This window comes from Vanacampus margaritifer, chromosome 2, assembly GCF_051991255.1.
Source record: "Vanacampus margaritifer isolate UIUO_Vmar chromosome 2, RoL_Vmar_1.0, whole genome shotgun sequence".
Lineage (NCBI taxonomy): Eukaryota > Metazoa > Chordata > Actinopteri > Syngnathiformes > Syngnathidae > Vanacampus > Vanacampus margaritifer.
In genome coordinates this window covers 12,075,508-12,098,626 of record NC_135433.1, presented here as the reverse complement: position 1 = coordinate 12,098,626, position 23,119 = coordinate 12,075,508, and the positions used below count along the sequence as shown (strand labels likewise).

Here is a 23,119-nt window from a genome sequence, read left to right as displayed (position 1 = left end):
TTGGAGGGAAGGGAGGATGGACTGGGCGTGTTCAACGAGCCTCTGTTTCAGAGGTAGAAGTGATCAAGGATAAATGTAAGCTAATTACGCCACATGCGTAAACGCACACCTGTGCCAGTAAAGCGCATCCAAAGTCACACGTGAGCCGACGACACACTTTGCGCTCCTTGCCCAAAGGCGTTTGTGTGTTTTTGTGTATGCATGTGAGAGAGCAAAGCGTAAGAAAAGAGAGTACAGTACACACCCTCGATTAAGATCAGACAAATGAAAATAGATTTTATTAAGCCAATGCAGAGATCTCAAACAGAAAACATGATAGGAGGGCAAAGAGGCACTTACACAATTGTTTTTGTTTTTTTACACAGCGCTAGAATCTGCGTGTGTTTCTTCAGTAGAGCACAGCTACATTTCTATTTTTGATCAAAAGTCCAACACGCACGCTCACGCTCTCATTCACATTGGGGTTTCTTTTGAGCGGTTGGCACATGTACATGCAAAGCGGTCAGTTTGGTCCGCACAGACTCAACTGAGAGGAAAAGGAGCACAAGAAGGAAGGGAGGAAGATAAAATGTTGAGGTGTATGTGAAAAGACAAACCACAGATAACAACAGAAAGGCTCCGGAGCACTCGTGTTTAAAAAAACAAAACAACACCTTCCTTCTCTGATCCTTCCCTCCCTCCCCTCGTGTCACTTGTCGATAGCAGCGCCAGAGGAGCCCTCTGATTGGTGGTTGGGGTCGTTTGGTCAGTCAGTTTCCAGGATGAGGGGCGGCTGCTCGTTCTCGTCCTCCAGTCGCAAGCTGTTGAGGTCTTCCTCTAGACCCGCCCCTCCAACGGCGCCCTGCTCATCACAGTAACCTAGGATATTCAAATGTGAGGGTGGCTTCAAGGCTCACGTAATGGGGAACACAAAATAATAGATACTCCTCCCTGCCGTTAGTGTAAAGTCAGGTACGCTACACACAAATTCCGATTTAGAAATTTGAGAGACCCCATCGCTAACGTGGAAAAACTGCCCACGTGTGCGCTTACTGTTCAAATAGAGCAGTTTCCAAAAACATGACTTTTTAGAAGACACCCAAAACGGCATGTTTGTTCAACCATTAACATTACATCATCAGAGGGAGCAAGCCATTTTTAACACTTTAGATAATAATTCATAAAAATGAGACCTACGCGTGTGGACTGGCTAGAAGTATAGATTTTGGGGAAAAGTATTACATTTGCCATATTATGACTTATGAGGTTTCAGCCCAACGCCAGCGATGTTTAACAGAAAACTCCCCCCCATCTGAGTGAAGTGAAATAAGGAGCAACTAATGCCTGAGGTGACTCAAGGCCACACCCCTGAAAGGCACACATTAACACGCAAAAGCAACAATACGAACAGTAATGACATAAAAAACTTTTTTTTATATATATATATATGTGGCCAACTCCTCAACCCCTCCCCTCAAACTCCTATGGCAGTATGGTATTTGTGACATCATCATGCGCGTGCTCTCGTGTTGACAGAAGATGCATCATGGCAACATGGCAGTCGCCAGTGTAGGCTTTCTTTACTGTGTCTCCCCAAAATGTTACCCTTGCAGTTTTTTGTTGCATTTTTAAACCATGGCTGTTTTGTTTTGGCAAACCCACTTACTGGTTGTCTTTGAAGCAGAGACATCAATAAAATTCAGCTTCATGGTGCTTTACACAATGTTTCAATTGATTTGTACGTTAGACTTATAGTATGACTTGAAAGTATATTTGCACCCAAGTTAATTTTGCAAACAATTATCGTCATTTTCTAAATTATTGGTTTATCGGTATCGGTTGAAAGTAGCATTATTTTGTATCCCTACAATATAATCCCTCAAGATAATTTTTTTAGAGACATACGAGAATCAGGTTTTTGCTGAATTTGATTGCAAGCGAGTGAAAATGGTTCAATTTAACCCACGTGTCGGTACGTGTGTACCCTGTAACGTTGCTCCTTCCTTTTTCTGGATTCTGTAGGCATGTTTTCAAACGCAGCTTTCAAGGAATATTTTTAATGTACCTTGCTGATAAGTGTGAGCATCCTTTGTGACATACCTTTAGTGACAGAAGAACTGTACGTCTGCGCCACAAGTGGCCGATCATGTGACCCCTGCTCCAGGATCTCATTTGATGGCTCTGCACTGCCGTCTAACCTGAGGTCAACAGCAGAGGTTCTATTTCACAAAGGCTAGATTGACACTGCAGGTGCAAGTGAAAATGTCCAATTGAATTCCTCTAACTATTATTGCCGTACTCTATTTTCATGTAAATGTAAATGAACACATCTGATACTGTATGTCTGTGTTTAGAGTGACAGATCACGCAACAACAATCCACATATGCCCAAATTGCCCACATATAACTTGTGTCACAGTCAACATGAGGCAGTGACAACACAGACGTAAACGATAATAAATGAACTCATATAAACATAAAAAAAATCACAAAAGGTTTAGTTATTCTAAATTGTTTGTATATTTTGTTAGTCTGTCTCTACCGTTAATGAGTACCTTACATTGTGGCCTACGTAGCAGTCGTTGACAAGAATGCAAACATGATGATGAATGGAATAACCTTTAGGTAAGTCATGTAAACATTAGAATCCCAATATGGTCTTATTTAGTACAAGTGGAATAAAGTTATCGGTGTACAAGAAAACAGCACTTTGACTATGTGTCTGTGTGTGCGTTACCTGTGCTGTTTCATGAGTGTGCATTCCCCTCCTTCTTGTGGATCCAAGTTGTAGAGATACAAGTAGCCATCAGCCGCGGCAACTAACAACCTGGGAATCTTCTGAATCCTACGGAAAAAAAAAAAGCAAACAGACAAAAATAAGAATGTGTATGTTACGGTGAATTCATTAACTCATGCATTTACATTATTTGCCATGCTGACGTGCCTCTACCTAGTTCCCACTGGCGGTAATATGTACAGAAATTCTAGGATAACATCGGACGGCTATTTCAGCGGTGTTCTGTCAGGGCCTTCAACAATGCACCTTTAAGAATCTGAACCAATCAGATTACAAGTTGAATCCACAGAACATAAACAGAGGGGACCTTGGAGGACGTCATCATTCTTCCGTACTGTGATTGGTTCAGAGTTATTTAAATGGGATTTCATTACACGAAGCGGTGAGAGGACAGCAAACTGTACATGACTGAAAAATCATTTTCAAGGCGGACTTTAAAAAAACTGAAAAACCTGGACATTGCAACAATTAGGCTTATAACAATTGTAGCTGGGTAGCTTGTTTTAACCCGGTAAAGGATCTATTCACCACGTTCGCAGTGGAACAACTATGTACTGTAGCTCTCTGACCATATGAACATGGCTAGCAAAAGAGAATCTCTGGTGAGGTTTTTGTTTTAGACATGTTATGAGATGAATGATTATGAACTGTGTTTTACTTAACTGTTGTGACTAGATTTGGAGTTGACTGTTGTAACGCAGCCGGATAGAGGACGGATGTTGTAATTGATGATAAACAGTTGGCAGTGATTATTTTTGCCGTGACTGGCAACTCTCCTGCTAGAGTTATTTTGCCGTGTACGACTCTGCCTGGCCAACTGCCGTACGCCATCACATTGAGATGGACATGCTTCATGAGCACTTAGCTTAGCGGACGGTCAGCATCACAAAGTTGCTGGTCGCAGCGACAATAAACACTTCATACTGTAGTTCGACTGTTTGATTTTGTCGCCATGCACTGCGGCTACTGTTTACCGTTCCATTCTGATACTGTGTTACTAGCCACTCAGGATTTTCACCAGACAGAATTTTGATCATTTAAGTTTTTGTTGAGTGAAGGCCTAGGTGTGAAAACCACTGCCCACCACTGGGATAATTCCATATAATACAGATTTGGACAGCATATCCTTAGCTGTAATAAGTATTTGTATAAGGCATAAAAAATCACTTGAAAGTGATTTTTACAGGTTGAATCACTTCTATTGTTATTTTACATACATTTGTCACTCTTGACACCTCATTCTTCAGATGGCAATTACCGGTAAAATAAATTTGAAAAACAAAACGCATAAAAAAAAAATGAAAACATTACAAACGATCAATGGCAGCTGTATAGCTACGTGACTGTTCTGGATCTCAATGAATTTCCTTCTGGTGTTTTTTTTAAATTTTTATTTCTTGAGTGCAATCAACAAAGCAGAGAGAGAAACTTACATTGCCAAAGCGCAGATGTTCTTATGGCCGCAGAAGGGCAGCCGCACGGTGGCAAAGGCTCGACCCTGTGTAAACATTTCTGTGACCTGGGAGGGCAGATAGGTGGTTGATGCCATCAGAACCTTGCCCAGGTATCCTCCCCATGTAGTAGGTTCCTCTGCTGGCCTACACACACACAATGTGAGAAACTATGCTAAGTTCAGAGTAGAACGATCCATTAACTTTTTACACAGCAACCCCCTTCTTGGTTCTTAGCTCCTCCCCCCGTGGTATTTACAGTATCACCAGCTAGTCTCAGAAAATCTCACCTTTAATGCATTTTTGCGCCCATTCTGAAACTACGTAAGATGCCACAAGATACTGCCAAAGTGATATAAACAGGACAGTAGTCAAGTAATTGGTGTTATGTATGGTCAAGTGATACACCTTGAATCAGAGTTTTATGTGTCAGGGAAGAGCTAAGTTTAGCCTGGGTTGTTAGTGGTAGTTACAAAGAGTCATTAACGCATGTGCAAAAACATGCACACTTATGGTACAGTTTTCCAAAACCAAATCATCTGGAAACCTTTCATTTGAACTTTAGATTGAGAGACATTATCATCACTGAGTATAAGATGAACCCGAGCTGCCTGCACAGAAGTCAGGTGAGTGAATTATCATGCTATCAGAGGCTTTTACAGCAGAACCTGCATTCTTTTTCAAATACGTACACATACTTCTCCTTCTGTGTTTCAAGTTTGAAGATGTGAACCGTCTCCGTGTTGCTGGAAGCTGACAGGTACAAGCCTTCCATGCTGAAGGCCAAAGAGCAGATGCTCACACACCTACGACACATACACACAGATAAGAGAATGACACTTTGGTGTGGTGTGAAATTTTGTTGCACCGAGCACACCAATCACCTCTTGACGCCTCGTCGAAACTCAAAGAGTTTTTGTCCTTCTGGGATGGAGAAGACACGGATGACTGTGCCCTGGGACGAGGAAGTAAAACACAAAAGACACGCAGAGGGAGACAACAGTTGAAGGCGATGCAAGGAGACTTTATTAACTCAAGCGTGCAGAAGGAGAGAGAGAGGAAAGAAAGAAAAAAAAAAGAGGCGAGAGGGCCTTGTTACAGTCCTACCTTCTCTGAAGCTGTGGCCAGTTTGGTTCCACTGGCATCAAAAGCAAGAGCTGCTAATGGGCTGTCATGAGCTGGAATCATGTTTGCGGCTCGCTGGAACGAACACACACGCGCGTGTAAGGGGTGGAATAAGCTGCCAACTCAAGTGAAGTCAGCCCCAAGTATAAATGTTTTTCAAATCAGGTTAAAGACTATGCTTTGTTTCCACATACCTACAGTATTTAATTAAGCTCTTTTAAAGCATTTTTAAAATCAACATTTCTAAAATAATCTCACATTGTACTGTATGTTCTTTTAGTAATTTTAATAAAGTACTTTTTTATTTACGTCACTTTTACATGTCTTTAACTCTTGTGCTTGTAAATGCTTATAAATATTACACATTGAATTATGTGAAGCACATTGCACCTGTGTATGCACTATACAAATAAAGCTGTCTTGCCTACACCACAGCAAAAGTTAAGGAAATACTGACAACAACAAAAGCAAACAAAGAGCTGTCTTAGTTAGACTATGACCGATATCATCACAGTCGAGCTGCAACCCAATACTTCCACTTTCTTCTCTGGTTAAAAGTGTGTAGCTGAACAAGTAATGAAAATTTGTAATGAACATCTCCAGTTACTGCCAAAACTGTCAAGTCGTACCGAAAGAAACAGTCTGAGGGGCAGAAAGGGTGTTGTTATTGTGTTCACCTACCAGGTTGACAGTGTCAAATACTTGAACTTCTCCTATCATGGCACTGCCAGGATATGCAAGGTAACAATTGTCATTGCTAATGGACAGGGCACACAATCCTGTAGGAAGGCGCACAAACGCAAACAAATTCAAGCATAATATCATTCAAAGAAAAAGATACAAGCAGAGAGCGATATCAAAATTATTTAAATGATTAAATGACACAGTCAAAGAAAGGTATTGTGTGGTGTGACAGAGGGCTGCTTCTAATGGGCCAAGCAATTTGAAACACTATAACGGTTCTGACATATGACATTTCAAGCTTACGAAGAGTGCATGGAGTTAAGAAAACATTAGCCATTTACCACCGTACTTAAGTGGTCTTCAACTGATTATTTTACAGCATAATTACAGCCAACAAGTGTTTGTATACACATTTTTTTTTAAATAATATTGGATGCAATTCATACATGTTAAGGTTCTGAATGGTACACAACGAATTTGTCGCGCATAGGGGTGAAAACGAGTTTCCGGGTAACTTCAAAATAAACCTGACCAAATAATATATGACCATTAATGCCTTGGTACGCAGCGGTTATCTTATCTTCACGCGATTTAATATTGTCATATCGCCCACTACTTGCTGCAGCCCTAGTAATAACAGTCTTATTTTGTCCTCTTTGTGTGACTTTATAAATCGGGGCACTTGGATCTCAAGGCACCACTGTACTGTTTAAATGAATGTATTAATAATTTGCATTACTTATTAAGTGTAAACTTCCCAAATTCCAAAGACATGCAAGGTAGGTTGAATAAACAGTGAGTGAGTATGAATGGTTGTTTGTCTTTTTTATACTCCACCTGAAGACAGCTATGATAGGCTCCAGTATGCCCGCGACCCTAGTGAGGTTAAGCGGTTAGGAAAATGGATGGATGTTTCATATTTATTGGCTGTATGCGTTTTCTATACATTTACTGTAATTCTGACTTTACTGCTACATTATGGCGGGTTAAATAAAGATACAGAGTTACTTGTTTAATCACATCTGTAAACGGGCTATTCTGAATCTTTCAGAATTTTGACCTTAACCTGAATATTGACAGTGTAATCTCTTTATGCGTTTTACACTTCTCAGTTACCTTTAATTTGATTTATAATACCAATTATTATCCCTAATGGGGAAACCTAATTTACACACAGTTGTATTTTTACATTGCACACCACAGAGAGAACTAGATCATCCACATGAGGGCATAAAAGGAGTGATGGTTGAGTGAAATGGGTGCCAAACACTGCAGGACACATACATACTGCAAGCATACATAAGCTTTATACATACCTGAAGGGTTGGATGGAGTCTCTCTGATTGTATGCAGCACTTTCATGTCTCGAATATTGTGAATGTAAAGCGACTCTTCCAGACACACTATCAGCCTCTGTCAAAGAAACCACCAAAGAATAAATAAATAAACAACCAAATTATCAAAAGATTCTGTTTGTTATTTAGCTTGAAACATGATGGAAGACCCTGCAAATAAGTTAAACGAATGAGTGTTTATTTTCTTACCTGTCTGTTGAGTTTAACAGCCAGTATTGTGTTGGAGTAAGAGTAGTTACAGATTTCAGTTCCCTTCTTGAAGTGGCACACTTTGAGCTTCCTGGGGGCCTTCAGGCTGACAATGGCCACCAGGCTGCTGGAGAACAGACGCTCCACGATACACACATCCTCTGTGTCCGCTGTATGACACAAACACACCATCGGGTTTCATGTGTCTCTTTAGCGGTTAGTTGAGTTACATTCATTGTAGGACTTTGGAGGATGTGTCATGACAAAGAAGCTAAGTATGGAAGTGACAGTAGCTGTAGACACACACAGTCACACTCAGTATTTATACACTACCTGATTAAGAACAATGTTGTATGTTCACACACTATGGGATACTCACTACATTCATATATCTGCTCCAATTTTTCCACGGTTGACAGAGAGAAGAACTTGTATCCCGATTTGGTTCCAACAGCCAGGGACCTTTGAAATCAACACAATACAAACACAAGTCATCGCCGCAACAGAAAGACAATACACCTGTAACGTCCCAGCTTTGCGCAATTGTATCAAACTCAGCATGTTTATACACAACCCCCCCAAATTAACATAATTTTATGTCGCACAGCTGGCCCCAGAAAATATTACAATACATTCACGAAGTGAAAAACGTGAAAATGGTGAATACAAATCTGACAGATGTAGCTAAAAACATCACATTAGCCTAGCAGCTAGCGGCTAACCACCGACAATATAAGACAAGCTAGAGTATTAAAATTGGATAACAAACAATACTCGGACATTAGCTTTGGCATTCAGAGAAAACATATGCCGGCCAAGTCTCATCTAGCAGTGTCAAGCCGCCATTAAGTCGAAAAGCCCACAAAAATGGACGCTAACGTCAGCTAGCTCCACAACACGGCCCACCGTAGCACCAAGCATTCCCCGGAACCTGTCTGCGTTCTTCCCCGCCCTGCCATGCATTCGGCCCGGCCTTGGCTTACGTGTTGTCCTGGTTAAAGTTGGCGAAAAGGAGCTGGCTTCCGCCCGCATCCCCGCTTAGGCTGGCCAAGTTCATGAGCTCGGCACCATCGACGTATAAAGGCCCGGGGAAAGTGAAGGAGCTGGTCTGGTAATTGTAGTGTGTTCGAGGCCAGACGTTTCGTTGAGTTTTAGGGAACCATTGCGTTGGTCAACCGTACTGCTAACAGGATTGTTGTTGTTTTTCATTGGGGGTTGCTCCTTCACGCATCTGCGCATGCGCGCATCCAGAAGCATGGGGCGGCTTTAAAGGAATCGACACACATTTGTTCCACTAGTCTTGAACATGGGGGGAAATCCAAATTTACTTGCCACTGTTTTGAGTCATTTTTCTGTTGATTCCCCCCAAAAATATTCGAGGGAAAAAACAATGCTCAAGTTTGTAAACACGTACAAACCCAAACCATGGAATTTTATGATTTCACAGCGCCATCAGCTGTCGATATATGGTAGTTCAGAGGTGGCAAACATACACTGAGCAAGACTCGGGTAAAAGTACTGATTCAACTCGTCTGAAATGTACTTAAGTACGAACGTTTAAAAAAATGCTTCCTGTCAATTGTGTACAATACCTGTTTTGAGAACTTGCCTCAATGAGAAAAAAAAAAAACTTTGGGGAGGCTATCAAAATAACCTGTTCAACTGGCATGGCTAACGTTATGAAATGTGATTAGCCAAAAATTGTACTCAAGTAAGAGTAGTGTTTCTCAGTTTACAATAGAACGTTGTCCTCCCAATAATTAATAAAAAGGTCCTGAGTAACTACAGGTGAATAACTTGACAAGTCAAAAAAGTATTTTAAGTGAGAACCCAAATTGAACAAGTTTAGAGCCATTGTTTCACTTGTTCAAATCCTCTGAGGTCAGACTCAACAGTGATTGTTCTCTGATTTCTGTTGTCCTCTGAAAGCAGAATTTTATGTTTAATCAAAATAAGACATTTGGAAACATCTACTTTTACTTTTGAAAACGATAACCAAAAGAGTACTGTAATTGAATCAGTTTAAAAAACATTGGTGAGTAAGGCCTACAACAGCAATCACACTCGTATAATGTTCCTTTTTTTATTTTGTTTATCACTAAACAATGCAAAATAAACAACAATATCTGGTTAAAATAAAAACAATCACTGATTACTGTTAGGTAAACAATCAGGCAAAAATGTTTTGGAATTCACTTTCATTCAAAATAAAATGTTATCTGATTAATTGATAGAATAATAGGTAGAAAAATCGATTCTAAATATTTGCTTGTGACAGCCCTACTTATTTTATGTTGGGGCCGCGTGAGAATGAGTCTACTGTTGGTGTGTTTAGGCCGCTTCAAATTTTCTACCAAAAAAGGGGTTCAACTTAAGTACAAAAAAAAAAGTACAACTAATCCAATCTTCTGCATCTTTAGTGCTATAACAGTTCAGAACATTAACTGTTCTTCAGAACATGAACAAAATGGTTGGGTTAAGCTATGGTCGCCCATAAGTAATACACACACACACACACACACACACACACACACACACTCACACACACACACACGCCTAGTACGTCTTCTGAAACAGAAAGCAAAGCTGCACAAGCCATAATTGCATGAATAAATATGAAAAAATAAGGCACATATTATAGACTAGTGTAAGTCAATCACTATGTCCCATGACATTTACGATACTTTATACTTACTTGGCCACTGTGGTTGATATAGTGGATTTTATCAGTAAACAAAGTCAGTGATGAATGTGTAACCTGATTTGTTTGCATAATGTGTCTGTTCTGCCTCACGCACCAACCCTACACTGCCACTGCCACACAAGGGATTCTGTTAGTAGTTGGATAATATTTAATTTTCCATTGCAGTGTGCATATTTCTAAAGTAGAAATGTTTGCAAGAGCCCATTGCGAGCGCGCATGACATTTTGGCTGAACCTCATGTTTAGAAAACACATTAAGGTTGTCAAATCATTAACATAGTGACATATGCTACATCATGGATATACTGTATTCTATGGACTATATGCCACGGAGGAGGCGGGATTTCCGACATCTGGGTTTTCACCCATCAGCTTTGTTTCCGTTTCTGTTTGGCGACGTGTGGCCCGCGTCCCAGTACTTGCGCCTCCGCTTTTGTGCCCCTCGGTTGCGCGTTTCAGTCGACGGGTGCGAGGTTGAGAGTGTGTAGTGTCGCCCTCCCGCTGATGAGCGGGAGCGCGCGGTTGGGGGGCGCAGGGGTGGGGGTGCGAAATTAGAAATTTGGTTGATATCATTAAACATTAATAGACTAAACTATTAGCAGAACATTCTTTGCTTACTAAAGAGTGACAATTATACGAAAACTGGCGTGGAGGCAACCGACTTCCCTGAGTTTGCAATTGTAAAAAAAAAAAAAAATGCAGCAAAAGTGGCAATCTATGACGCTGACAGTTTGCCTACTGTATTTGCAGTCCATTGGCCAGTGTTTCCTCTACAAATATTTACAGCTAAAATACAGTGCAGACTTGAGGGAGGAGATACATTGTGTGCATGGGGAGGAGTGAAGTGGTGGTTGGCTGTTGTGTTATCATCGGCCAGAAGAAGGGAGGAGAGGGGAGGAGGGATTACATGCCCAGTCCAGCGGAACATCCTGCCAGAACACATCCGAGACTCTACACAGAACTCTGCGCAGACCCAGAAGACCACCACCCAAGCTTGCTCAAAGGAATGCAACCCGTGTTTATTCTCGCGCTGGTGAAAAGTTGCGTTGAAGTGCTTTAGCCGCCGCCTCTGCCGTTCTTGTCTACAGTCGTGGTAGGACTGGCCGGACCGACCCTACAGGTTGTTGTGTTGGGCTGGCTGGACTTATGTATTTATGTTTGAGTGCACGGCGGTGGGACATCCGGAATGGGGAATCCGTAGACGGAGACTCGCACGCGCGCACAAGATGGACCTGAAGGGGACGACATTTGGAAGGTATGAGGGAATTAGGCTTTTATTATTATTATTTTAATAATTGGAAAGCAACTATTGTAGTGCACCTAATCGCACTGACGCGCATGGTCCGAGTATTTCTATGGATTCATTGTGCTTTCGCGAGTGTGCGTGACATCCCATTCAGATTTATCTAACTTTTTTTGTTGTTGTTGTGCGACCTGCTCTTAAGCTGCGGTTCAAAATTTGTGCCGTTCCACTGTACTGTAGTTTAATACACGGCATTACTTTTCTTTCTTCTTCTTCTTTTTATTTTTATTTTTTATTTTTAAAAACCTGCCTGTTGGGCAGAGATGGCTAAAGTACTCCCTGTACTAGAGGAGAAGTTCAGTTACTTTTGTGTTAAAAAAAATAAATAAATAATAAAAAAAAAAAAAATAAAAAAAAATTCATAATAAAGAAGCAGCGTACTGAAAAGAACATTTGAATATTTCTGACAATTACTGTAGGCTACCTGTTTTGCTAATTAACTCTAACCTAACCCCAATAACTACAAAAAAAAAAACTTCAAACAAAATAAAAAAGTAGTTTCCCTTTAATTTCGATTTGAGTCGCTGTTTTTTAAGAGCTGCTTTGGCCTTCTTTCAAAACTTGTTCTGGTAGCGTTCCTAATGTGAACTGACTAACAAAAAAAAAGGCAAAATTAGTTAATGAAGAATGAATGAAAAAATACAACATGTATGCATTTTTTTCAGATAAGACAGAGAATTTTTGATCACTAGAAGTGAAGTGCTTGGTTTTTAGGCTACAAGACACAGCAACACAGCAACAACAATAACATCATATTTGGTGCATGCAAAAAGTATTCACGTATACAGTATACCCTGTTCAAATGTCAGGTTAAAAAAAACGAGATCAAGAAATAATTTTAAACCATTTTCCACCATTAATGTGACCTTGAATTCAATTGTGGGGAGGAAAAATACACACGCGATCATGTATTAGGACAAGTGTGCACACCCTCTTCTTATTGTTAAATTGTGGATGGTGTTGTGTTCAGAATGAACCAATCACATTTGAACTCAGGTTAAATGGGAGTCAGCCTACACCTGCCACCATTTAAAGTGTTTCTAATTAAACCCAAACTAAGTTTTGATGTCCTAGTTTGCTTTTCCTGACATTTTTCTAGTCACACTCTACGGCACGATGGTTCACAAAGAACTTCCACAGTATCAGGAGAAGCGTACAAAATACATTTTAAGGCTTTACATTCACCTTGGAATGTATTGAAGACAGGTTTTATCAATTGGAGAACATATGGCAAAATTGTGATATCACAAGAACTAGACGTCCCTTCAAAGTTAATGCAAAGATGAGGGACATAAATTGTCAGGATGGTTGCTAAGAGGTCGATGGCAACATTAAAGGAGCCACAGGCACTTTACGGCAAGTTCTGGCGGTTTAGTATATGTGAAAACAATCTCCCATCTTCTTTAAGTCTTGTCGATGGGATAAATCGGTCATAGCTTACAAAGAGATATCCAAGCCTGGCTTCATTTTGAAAAAAACAAACAAACATCTTAACATCTCCCAAAAAAGCCCATGGGACAATGAGGTATTACATATCAGGCTGAACTTTTTAGCCATAATTCCAAAAAGATCATCATAACAACATAATCCTGGCACATGCACAATCTTGTGGCCGCGTGCGTGCATGGGAGATGGTGAGACTGTTATCGTGAGAATCTGAGTTTGAGTCCCACTGGAAATGAACTTGAGCATTACTGGAAAAAGAAACACACACACACACACACACACATGCACAAACACACACAGTTTAAACATAACCGATCCTATTAATGTATGGAATGTGCTGAAATGAGCTATTATAGCTAAACACGTACTTTTTATGAGCAGAAGTGGCAAATCCAAGTCCAGAAAGAAAAAAACCTGCTACAGTTTGGCTTTAGCCGCAGGTGCTAGCTAGCTAGCTCTCATGGTATTCGTTTACCTGCTAGGGCGCTAGCTAGCTAGCACAAGGGCCTAAAGTCAAACTGTGGCAGGGTTTATACTTTCTGGATCTGGATTTGCCACCTCTGTTTATGAGAAGTACGCACACGCACATACCATATATGAACATAATCACGCAAACACACACAGCTTAAACATAACCGATCCTATTAATGTATGGAATGTGCTGAAATGAGCTATTATAGCTAAACTTACTTTTTTATGCAGAGAAGTGGCAAATCCAAGTCCAGAAAGAAAAAACCCTGCTACAGTTTGGCTTTAGCCACAGGTGCTAGCTAGCTAGCGCTCATGGTATTCGTTTACCTGCTAGGGCGCTAGCTAGCTAGCACAAGGACCTAAAGTCAAACTGTGGCAGGGTTGATACTTTCTGGACCTGGATTTGCCACCTCTGTTTATGAGAAGTACGCACACGCACATACCATACATGAACATAATCACGCAAACACACACAGCTTAAACATAACCAATCCTATTAATGTATGGAATGTGCTGAAATGAGCTATTATAGCTAAACACGTACTTTTTATGAGCAGAAGTGGCAAATCCAAGTCCAGAAAGAAAAAAACCTGCTACAGTTTGGCTTTAGCCGCAGGTGCTAGCTAGCTAGCGCTCATGGTATTCGTTTACCTGCTAGGGCGCTAGCTAGCTAGCACAAGGGCCTAAAGTCAAACTGTGGCAGGGTTTATACTTTCTGGATCTGGATTTGCCACCTCTGTTTATGAGAAGTACGCACACGCACATAACATACATGAACATAATCACGCAAACACACACAGCTTAAACATAACCGATCCTATTAATGTATGGAATGTGCTGAAATGAGCTATTATAGCTAAACTTACTTTTTTATGCAGAGAAGTGGCAAATCCAAGTCCAGAAAGAAAAAACCCTGCTACAGTTTGGCTTTAGCCACAGGTGCTAGCTAGCTAGCGCTCGTGGTATTCGTTTACCTGCTAGGGCGCTAACTAGCTAGCACAAGGGGCTAAATCCAAAATGTGGCAGGGTTGATACTTTCTGAACCTGGATTTGCCACCTCTGTTTATGAGAAGTACGCACACGCACATACCATACATGAACATAATCACGCAAACACACACAGCTTAAACATAACCAATCCTATTAATGTATGGAATGTGGTGAAATGAGCTATTATAGCTAAACTTACTTTTTTTATGCAGAGAAGTGGCAAATCCAAGTCCAGAAAGAAAAAACCCTGCTACAGTTTGGCTTTAGCCGCAGGTGCTAGCTAGCTAGCTCTCGTGGTATTCGTTTACCTGCTAGGGCGCTAGCTAGCTAGCACAAGGGGCTAAATCCAAAATGTGGCAGGGTTGATACTTTCTGAACCTGGATTTGCCACCTCTGTTTATGAGAAGTACACACACACACGCACATACCATACATGAACATAATCACACAAACACACACCTTTAGGCATGTACAGTACGTGTGTGTGTGTGTGTGTGTGTGTGTGTGTACACAAGGGAAGGGACAGTGTGTGCCCAAGACAAAGAAGAGAATAGTTGCGCTGATGATGACAACAATGTCTCCTCTGATCAGTCTTCCCCTCCCTTCAGTCCAAGTACACAAACACACTCACACGCACAATTCCGTCAGAAGCAATTAGAGGACACTCCGGTCCATTGATAGCGTCACAACAGCGTCCACAAAAACACGGCTGAGCGAAGCTTACCGAGGTCCCTGGGAAATGAAAAGACCGTGCATCAGTTTTCTTTAGCTAGGCGGGTTCAAAGTTATGACACAGGTTAATATTTGCTTTCAAGAAAGTCATACACACTCATGTGTGACCCTCATTTCAATAAAGGTGCCAGAGAGTTTGTGTTGCAATGACAAATTGACGGGAAGCGCGGGAAGGTCTCAAGAAAAAACATCCCAAACTTTCTTTCTTTCTCCTTTATACATTTTTTTCCAAGTTTTGTCCACCCTGTGCATTACATAAGAGGGGTTTTGTGTTTCATACTAGAAGTGAGCAGCCTCCACATTCTGTCGAATAAAACATCACAACAAACAGATGTACTGTAGGTGCGCTGGGGGCAAGACGCATGTTTGTGCGCATGGAAGTGCTCTCAGTGTGTAATTAAATAACACAGCTGACCCACACAGACGCACCTGTGGCCCTGGGTAAAACTTGCTGTGTGTACGTGAGTGTGTGTGTGTGTGTGTGTGTGTTCATCTTACCGTGGTTTTGTAACATCTCCAGATGTGTTTCTTCTTCCTGCGATTTACATATCGGATTAAATTGCACACACAATTGCAAGGCAAGACTTGAGCAGTGCTAAACAATGATGTTTTTGGCAATAAACAGTTACTCACAAAAGTGACTTTTATGCAGATATTTAATTATATATTTTCCTGGCACAACACTGAAGAAATGACACTTTGACATAGTGAAAAGTAGTCAGTGTGCAGGGTTTTTAAAACTGTCAAAATTAATCGATTCATTTACAAGTAATCGATTATCAAATTAATCGGCTACCATTATAATAATCGAGTAGTCGTTTGGAGCCTGTGATGTTTATAGACATCAAATGAAGTGAAATCTTTGGTTCTCAAGAACACACTGTTTACTCAATCCAACAGGCACACACAATCGTAATTTGCATACAGCACAGAGCCATTCTGTCATTTAAAATGGTCTCTGATTTCTGCATATCAACAGTAATTGTTGACTGATTTCTGTAGTCTTTCATGAAAGAAGACTGATTATCTATAAGACATTTGCAAACATCTGTTTTGACTTTGGAAAACAACGACCGAACCGGTAACATAGCACAACATCAACCCTCCTTTTTAATCACTATATGAATATGAAGTGCAAAATAAACACCAACCACTGGAAAAAAATGCTTTTGTAATACACCTTAATGCAAAATTAAAATGTATCCGATTAATCGATTGAATAATTTTAATTATTAAAAAATATTCGATAGTGACATCGCTACAGCTTTATAACTGTAAATCTATTGTTCCCTCGAAATAACTTAAAATAGAGGCATTAATAGCTAAACCCCTGTAAGCAAAAGTGAGTACACCCCTAAGTGTCAGTATCAGATCCAGATCGTCAGAGAATTATTTTCCATGAGGTGCCATGTTGAACATTCAGTGACTAATATTAGAGAGTGTGAGATCTGTAATATCCAAGTTAACACACCTGCTCCCTATTCACACCTGAGACCTTCCAACTTTAATGAGTCACTTGACACTGGGGAGGGAAAATTACTCAATTTGGACATTTTCACTTAGGGGTGTACTCACTTTTGTTGCCAGGGGTTTAGCTATTAACACCTCTATTTTGAAGGAATAATAATTGTACACTGTTATATAAACTGTACATGGTGTCAACATGTCATTCGGTGTTGTCCCATGAAAAGATATATTGTGTTCCCTCACTTTCCACGGGTGCCTGCGATAGGTAAATTCCCGCAAAGTAGAGGTCGCTAAAAAAAATACAAATAAAATCAATAACCTCTAATACTGTCTGTCACCTGAGTTGTGGAAATGAGTGACTTCTTTGAAGTTAATTGCCTTCAACTACCTTTTTTTTTCTACTCCTGGGAGTGCAGTGCAGGTGGGGGCGGGGCTGGGGGGGATGAGCCACTGGGGTTCTAAAAATAGCTCACCAGTGATGGCACACTGAAGAATGTCAACATTGTTTTAAATTCATCAAAGTACACATTTCTTTATTTCACAATTATTCAATATTTTGTTTAGAAATGTAATAGAATGTGCTTTTAGAAGCTATTTTTATTTATGCAAATATTACGAAAAAAGGACAAAAATAGTACCATAAATAAAAAATTTAATGGTGTACTCACTATCGAAAATAGAAGCCGGGGGGAGGATCATCTCTGAAAAACCCGCGGAAAATCGAGTTACAAACCGAGGTAAACCCCGCAATGTATGAGTTATCCTGCAATAAGTTGAGTTAATTTCGGCACAAATGTCATTGCAGTATAAAAGGCTACATAAAACTATTCGTGCGAGTATTGGAACGCGGCCAATTACGTCCTAACCGGAAACAAAGTTGATGGGCGAAACCCGGAAGTCGGAAGTCCCGCCTCCTCCGTGGCATATAGTCCATAAGTGAACTGCAACGAACCCACTGTAATTAAATGTTTGGGGTGTACTCTTCTCACTTTTGTGAGGTACTGTATCTTCAATATACTCAAGTAGAGAACGTTTGTACTTTTCCCATCTGTTTATGACATCACGAATGATCAGGAGATCTATTTAATAATATTGATTTAAAACTTGTAGCTGTTCTTTGTAGTGTGATTACCTTTGTAATTTTGCACAATTTTCAAGGCACTCACTGACATGTTAACTCATTCACTGCCATAAATTCATTAAAAAAAAAAAAGATTATTAACTCATTCGCTGCCATTGACGGCTATAGACGTCAAAAATTCATTTGAACTATTTCTATTTAACATTTTTTTCTATCTTTGTTAACAAGAGTATGAAAATCTAGAAACATTTTGTTGGGACATTTAGAACAGATGTAAAATTTGTGATTAATCGTGAGTTAACTAGTGAAGTCATGCGATTAATTACGATTACAAATTTTAATCGCCTGATGCCCCTAATTTACAAAAAAAAATTAACAATCTTTTTTTTTTTAAAGAAAAGATGATTTTTTTAAAATGGTAAATCGTAATTAATCGCATGACTTCACGAGTTAACTCACGATTAATCACAAATTTCATGTCTGTTCTAAATGTACAATAAAAAAATGTATAGCTTTTCATACTCGTGTTAACAAAAGAGGAAAAAAATGTTAAACTGAAAGAAATAGTTCAAATGAATTTTTGACGTCTATAGCCGTCAATGGCAGTGAATGAGTTAAAATGCTTAAATGAAACCTGTTAAACCTAGGAAATTATTGTAAATATTTTTAAATATTTCAATGTGTGTGTAATTATGTTTTTACTGAATGATTGGCATAAAAAGTCAAAAAGAAAAACGAAAAAAAAAGATCATAAAATGTAAAATAATAATTTTTACATTTTGCTATTTGCATCGTGTCAGGAGTTAGCCGAGTCCTGTGTATGAAAGACAGTGACATCACTGGTGACCATGGCAACACAGTCTCCCAAGTAACGATGGGGCGCGTTAAAATTCCGGCAACGTGATGTGGATTAGCAGCATTTAAATCCTCCAAGAATGAGCTCAACACTCACACATGGGCACACACACGTACAGGTTATGAAATAACTCCGTAAGAAGCCGATTGATGATGATGTCATCCTCAACGAACAAACGCCTTCCCTTTCTGTCGGCAGGTTCATGAATTGCAGGGCGCCGGCCAATAAGCGATACCAGCCGACTGATTATGAACATGCTGCTAACTGTGCCACACACGGGGTGAGTCATGGAAAAAGAATTCACATGAAGTCTTTTTTTTTTTTTATCCCTCTATGTGCAAGACAGAGTGATGTCAGTTGAGTGAAAGCCATGAAAAAGATGCAGAGGATTGAGGCGGAACAGTCAGGATTTGGGGCTCTCTGCTCTGGACAGTGGGCTGTAATCCGCGATTCAGCCTGTAGCGTTCCCTAATCTGCTGTAATCCCCGAACGCTTTCGGCCTCGGGGGGGCGAACGAGTGAATGGAAGATGGAAGAGAGAAAGTGCGCTGGTACTGATGCTTAAGCCTGACACGACGAGTGAAAAGCAGCGACATGCGTGCTCACCTTGTGTAAAGCACGGCGGAGGCGGCAGCTGCGCAAGGAGAGGGGCAGGAATGCTAACAAAAGTCAGAAAAGCGTTTCAAGAAGGCCGAGAGGCGCACACACAAACGTTCTCACGCACAGTGAAAAGAAAAACGGAGCCGACGACAAGAACAAAATAAACATTTTCAAGGTTTTTGTACAGCTGTTTAGTGACCCACGTGGTTTTGTTTTATGAGCGGCATTATGTCATGTAGCATTAAAACAAAATCGCTTCGATCATCACTCAAGTTAAAGACAGTTTGAAATGCTTCGTGTGGTCCCCTGGTAATATTTATAATGCTATTTTTGGAATTTGGAGCTTTGTATTTCTGCCAGCATTCTGTCGATGGCGCGGTGCCATCAGGTCATAGTTTGCCAGAAAAACAGCCTAGTGGGGGAGGCTGGGATGGGTTTTTTTTTCTTTCTTTCTAGGGCCTATGGGGCAGTTAAAGTGGAAGTCAACCTTAAACATTTCTTGACAATAATATGTCATATGTGACCTCACTAGTCCAAACATGGCATTCTGATTAACTCATTCGCTGCCATTGACGGTTATAGACGTCAAATATTAATTTGAACTATTTCTATTAGTTTAACATTTTCTTTTGCCCTTTTGTTAACAAGAGTATGAAAACCTAGATTTTTTTAAATTATAATATAAATATAAATATAAAATTTGTGATTAATCGTTAATTAACTCATAAAGTCATGCGATTAATTACAATTAAAAAAAGTAATCGCCTGACGTTCCTAATTTTTAAGAATCTTTTCTTTTTTTAAATCGCATCAGGCAATTACATTTTTTCTTTTTTTTTTTTTCTTTTTTTTTTTTCCTTTTTCTTTTTTTTTCTCAAGAGAGCTCAGTATTGTTTATTCGATTTGACATCATCATTGCTCTCCTTTTTAAAAAAAAAAAATAATAAAAAAAAGAAGGTTTTTTTTCTCTTTTTTTATTTTTATTTTTTATTTTAAATATATATACATATATACATATACACACATATATATATATATATATATATATTTTTTTTTTGTATGTGGGTGAGCATGTGCATGTGCGTGCGTGCGTGTGTGCGTGTGTGTATTCATCAGTTCACCTAAAGCCCATTAAAAAAAATCCCATACTAATAATATAATATAATAAGAAATTGCCAAATGCAGAAACATCAATGTAAGTTATCACGATGTAGTGGCTCTCGCTAACAGACAGAATTAAGTAACCGGAATTAGGTTAAAAAATTCTATATACGTAGACCATGTTTCTATAAATTTTGATATTTGGTTTTTATTTGAGGCAGATATTTTTTCCATTAAAATGTGATTTATGAGGAGGTTAGACCATTGGTCGATATTCAGAGTTTGTTTATTTTTCCAGTTAACAAGAATTGTTTTTTTAGCGATAGTAAGGGCTACAAGTGTAGATTGAAATTGTTTATGTGGTAAGTCAGTTGTTGTTAGGTCACCTATTACAATTACATTTTTTAATTATAATTAATCGCATGACTTCAATAGTTAACGCCCTATTAATCACAAATTTGATATCTGTTCAAGATGTACAATATTTTTTCTTCTTCTAGGTTTTCATACTCTTGTTAACAAAAGTGGAAAAAATGTTAAACTAATAAAAATAGTTCAAATGAAATTTTGCCATCAATAGCAGTGAATGAGTTAATATTACATTTGTGTAATATGAGCTATGAAGCAAAATCCAGCCTTTTTTATCCATCTCAGGGGGCGGCCATGTTGCCACAACTGAAGATGACATCACAGTTGCTCAGGGTTTAGGCAACGACCAATCATAGCGCACCTGTTTTCTGAACCTGAGCTGTGATTGGTTGTTACCTGAGACCTGAGCAACAGTGGTGTCATCTTCAGTGGACACTCGACAGCAAGTGGCAAAATGGCCGCCCCCAGAGATGGATAAAAATGGCTGGATTTTGCTGCTTAACTCATATTGCACAAATGTAATATTAATCATCTTACTAGTGAGGTCACATATATCATAATTTTGTCAATATTTGTTTGTTTGTTAGGTTTTTTTTGGGGGGGGGGGTTGGTTTGACTTCCCCTTTACTTTTAAGCCTTGTTAACTCATTCACTGCCATAAATTCATTTTTTTAAAAAGTTTTTTTTTCTCCAGAAAAAATAAGATTATAAAAAATTTGGGGCAAGAGGCGATTAATTTTTTTAAAATTGTAATTAATCGCATGACTTCACTAGTTAACTCACACACAATTAATCACAAATTTTATATCGATTCTAAATGTACAATGAAAAAAAATCTAGGTTTTCATACTACAAAAAATGTTAAACTAATAATGTAGAAATAGTTCAAATGAAATTTTGACGTCAATGGCAGTGAATGAATACAAAAAAATTTGGGGCGTCAGGTGATTAAAGTTTTCAAACGTAATTAATCGCATGACTCGTTAACTCGCGATTAATCACAAATTTCATATCTGTTCTAAATGTACAATAAAAAAATTCTAGGATTTCATACTCTTGTTAACAAAAGTGGAAACATTTTTAAACTAATAGAAATAGTTCAAATGAATTTTTGACGTTTATAGCCGTCAATGGCAGTGAATGAGTTAATTTTGCCGGACAACCATTGGAAAAGGACCTTGAAAAAAAAAAGTATGTTAAATCACAATCACAACATTGAGGGGGAAAAAAATCGGAATTATTTTGATTATTGAATATATATATATGAAAATAATTCAGTCCGATCTACTAGTGCTCCCTCTCTTATAAAACCAGCACCGGTGTCTTTACAGTTCTGGATCTTACCAAGCCTGCTGGGTGGTTCCGTGCTGTACTTCTTGTCAGGGGACCAAACGCATCGTGTTGCTGCCTGGCTTTACGGCAGCGGACTCACTGGCCTCTTTGTCACCTCAACGCTTTTCCACGCTGCTGCCTGGAAAATCAGCCACCTCAGGTGTGTGTGTGTGTGTATGTGGCATCATATGCCAGATGTGAATGTTTGTGCTTGCAGCCACACACAGTTTGTTCATTATATTGTTAATTATAACAAAGCTGGAGGGGTTAAGATAAACAACAGATGTGACCTGGTTATGAAGTTATTTCAGATCATATTCACAAAATACATCATACTAGAAACAGTGGCATAAGAAATAATATGTCTGCCTAGGAGAATTATATGAACAGTAGGGGTGAATCAAAAAATCGATTCTCATTTAGTACGATTCAGAATCGATTTTAAATGTCCCAAAATCGATTTTATTTAAATTATTTTATACTGTCTTCCCTTTGTTTGTGTGTGCCTTTATTTGGAGCGCTGTTCATGTTGTAACCGATTTGGCCACTGAGGGGCAGTGTGGTTCCACGTGATCGAATACACTGTTAAGTTGTAGCCACATTACAGAGTAGAAGGAAAACGTCACGATCGAGTTATTCCATTTTTGCAGCGTGGAGCCGTTCTTTTGAGTGCTAAAAGTGCCTTGAGTAGCGCGCTAATTAGCATTAGCGAGTCAGACTGGAGTAGATCATTACAATTACTTGAACATCTATAAATTGAAGCAAAAATCATTTAAAATCAAAACCGTTCTTAATCGAAAATGGATTTTAAATCAAATCCCAAAAATCGGAATCGAATCGAATTGTGAGACATTCAAAGATTCCCACCCCTAATGAACAGTACATTAAATATCAATTAAATCCATCTATGCATTTTCTGTAGCACTTCTTTCCTGTACTGAAGTGCATTTTTCACGGGTACTTTACTTTTTCATTCAAATTTCTTTCAATTTTCCTTTTTACTCCAAAACATTTCCTCTCGCGTGAGTCGTGACAACAAAATGAACGTTGAATATTTTTGTTGTTGTTGATGGAATGCCTGGCCTGTGG

The 23,119-nt window shown here is 39.3% G+C and overlaps 2 protein-coding genes across 3 annotated transcripts in view; one reads left to right on the top strand and one right to left on the bottom strand.

The window, feature by feature from the left end:
• Window positions 1-250: 250 nt before the first annotated feature.
• Window positions 251-8,827, bottom strand: wipi2 (WD repeat domain, phosphoinositide interacting 2). Of its 2 annotated transcripts, none has more exons than XM_077558908.1 (12): window positions 8,564-8,827; window positions 7,960-8,042; window positions 7,581-7,750; window positions 7,353-7,449; window positions 6,034-6,131; window positions 5,335-5,427; window positions 5,112-5,182; window positions 4,926-5,033; window positions 4,210-4,374; window positions 2,717-2,824; window positions 2,080-2,177; window positions 251-858 (listed from the first exon to the last, which is right to left on the bottom strand). In XM_077558908.1, the coding sequence occupies exons 1-12, from the start codon at window positions 8,635-8,637 to the stop codon at window positions 746-748; spliced, it is 1,278 nt and encodes a 425-aa protein (XP_077415034.1). In that variant the 5' UTR covers window positions 8,638-8,827; the 3' UTR covers window positions 251-745. The 2 variants fall into 2 exon arrangements, with proteins under 2 accessions (XP_077415034.1, XP_077415033.1); XM_077558907.1 differs by having other exon boundaries at window positions 4,920-5,033; window positions 8,564-8,826.
• A 2,364-nt stretch (window positions 8,828-11,191) lies between these two features.
• mmd2a (monocyte to macrophage differentiation-associated 2a) overlaps window positions 11,192-23,119 on the top strand; it is an 18,297-nt gene continuing 6,369 nt past the window's right edge. Inside the window, 4 exon segments of the mRNA XM_077557027.1 lie at window positions 11,192-11,499; window positions 11,502-11,538; window positions 18,828-18,909; window positions 22,030-22,190. Of these exon segments, the coding sequence (XP_077413153.1) occupies window positions 11,430-11,499; window positions 11,502-11,538; window positions 18,828-18,909; window positions 22,030-22,190 (350 nt within the window). The 5' untranslated portion in view covers window positions 11,192-11,429.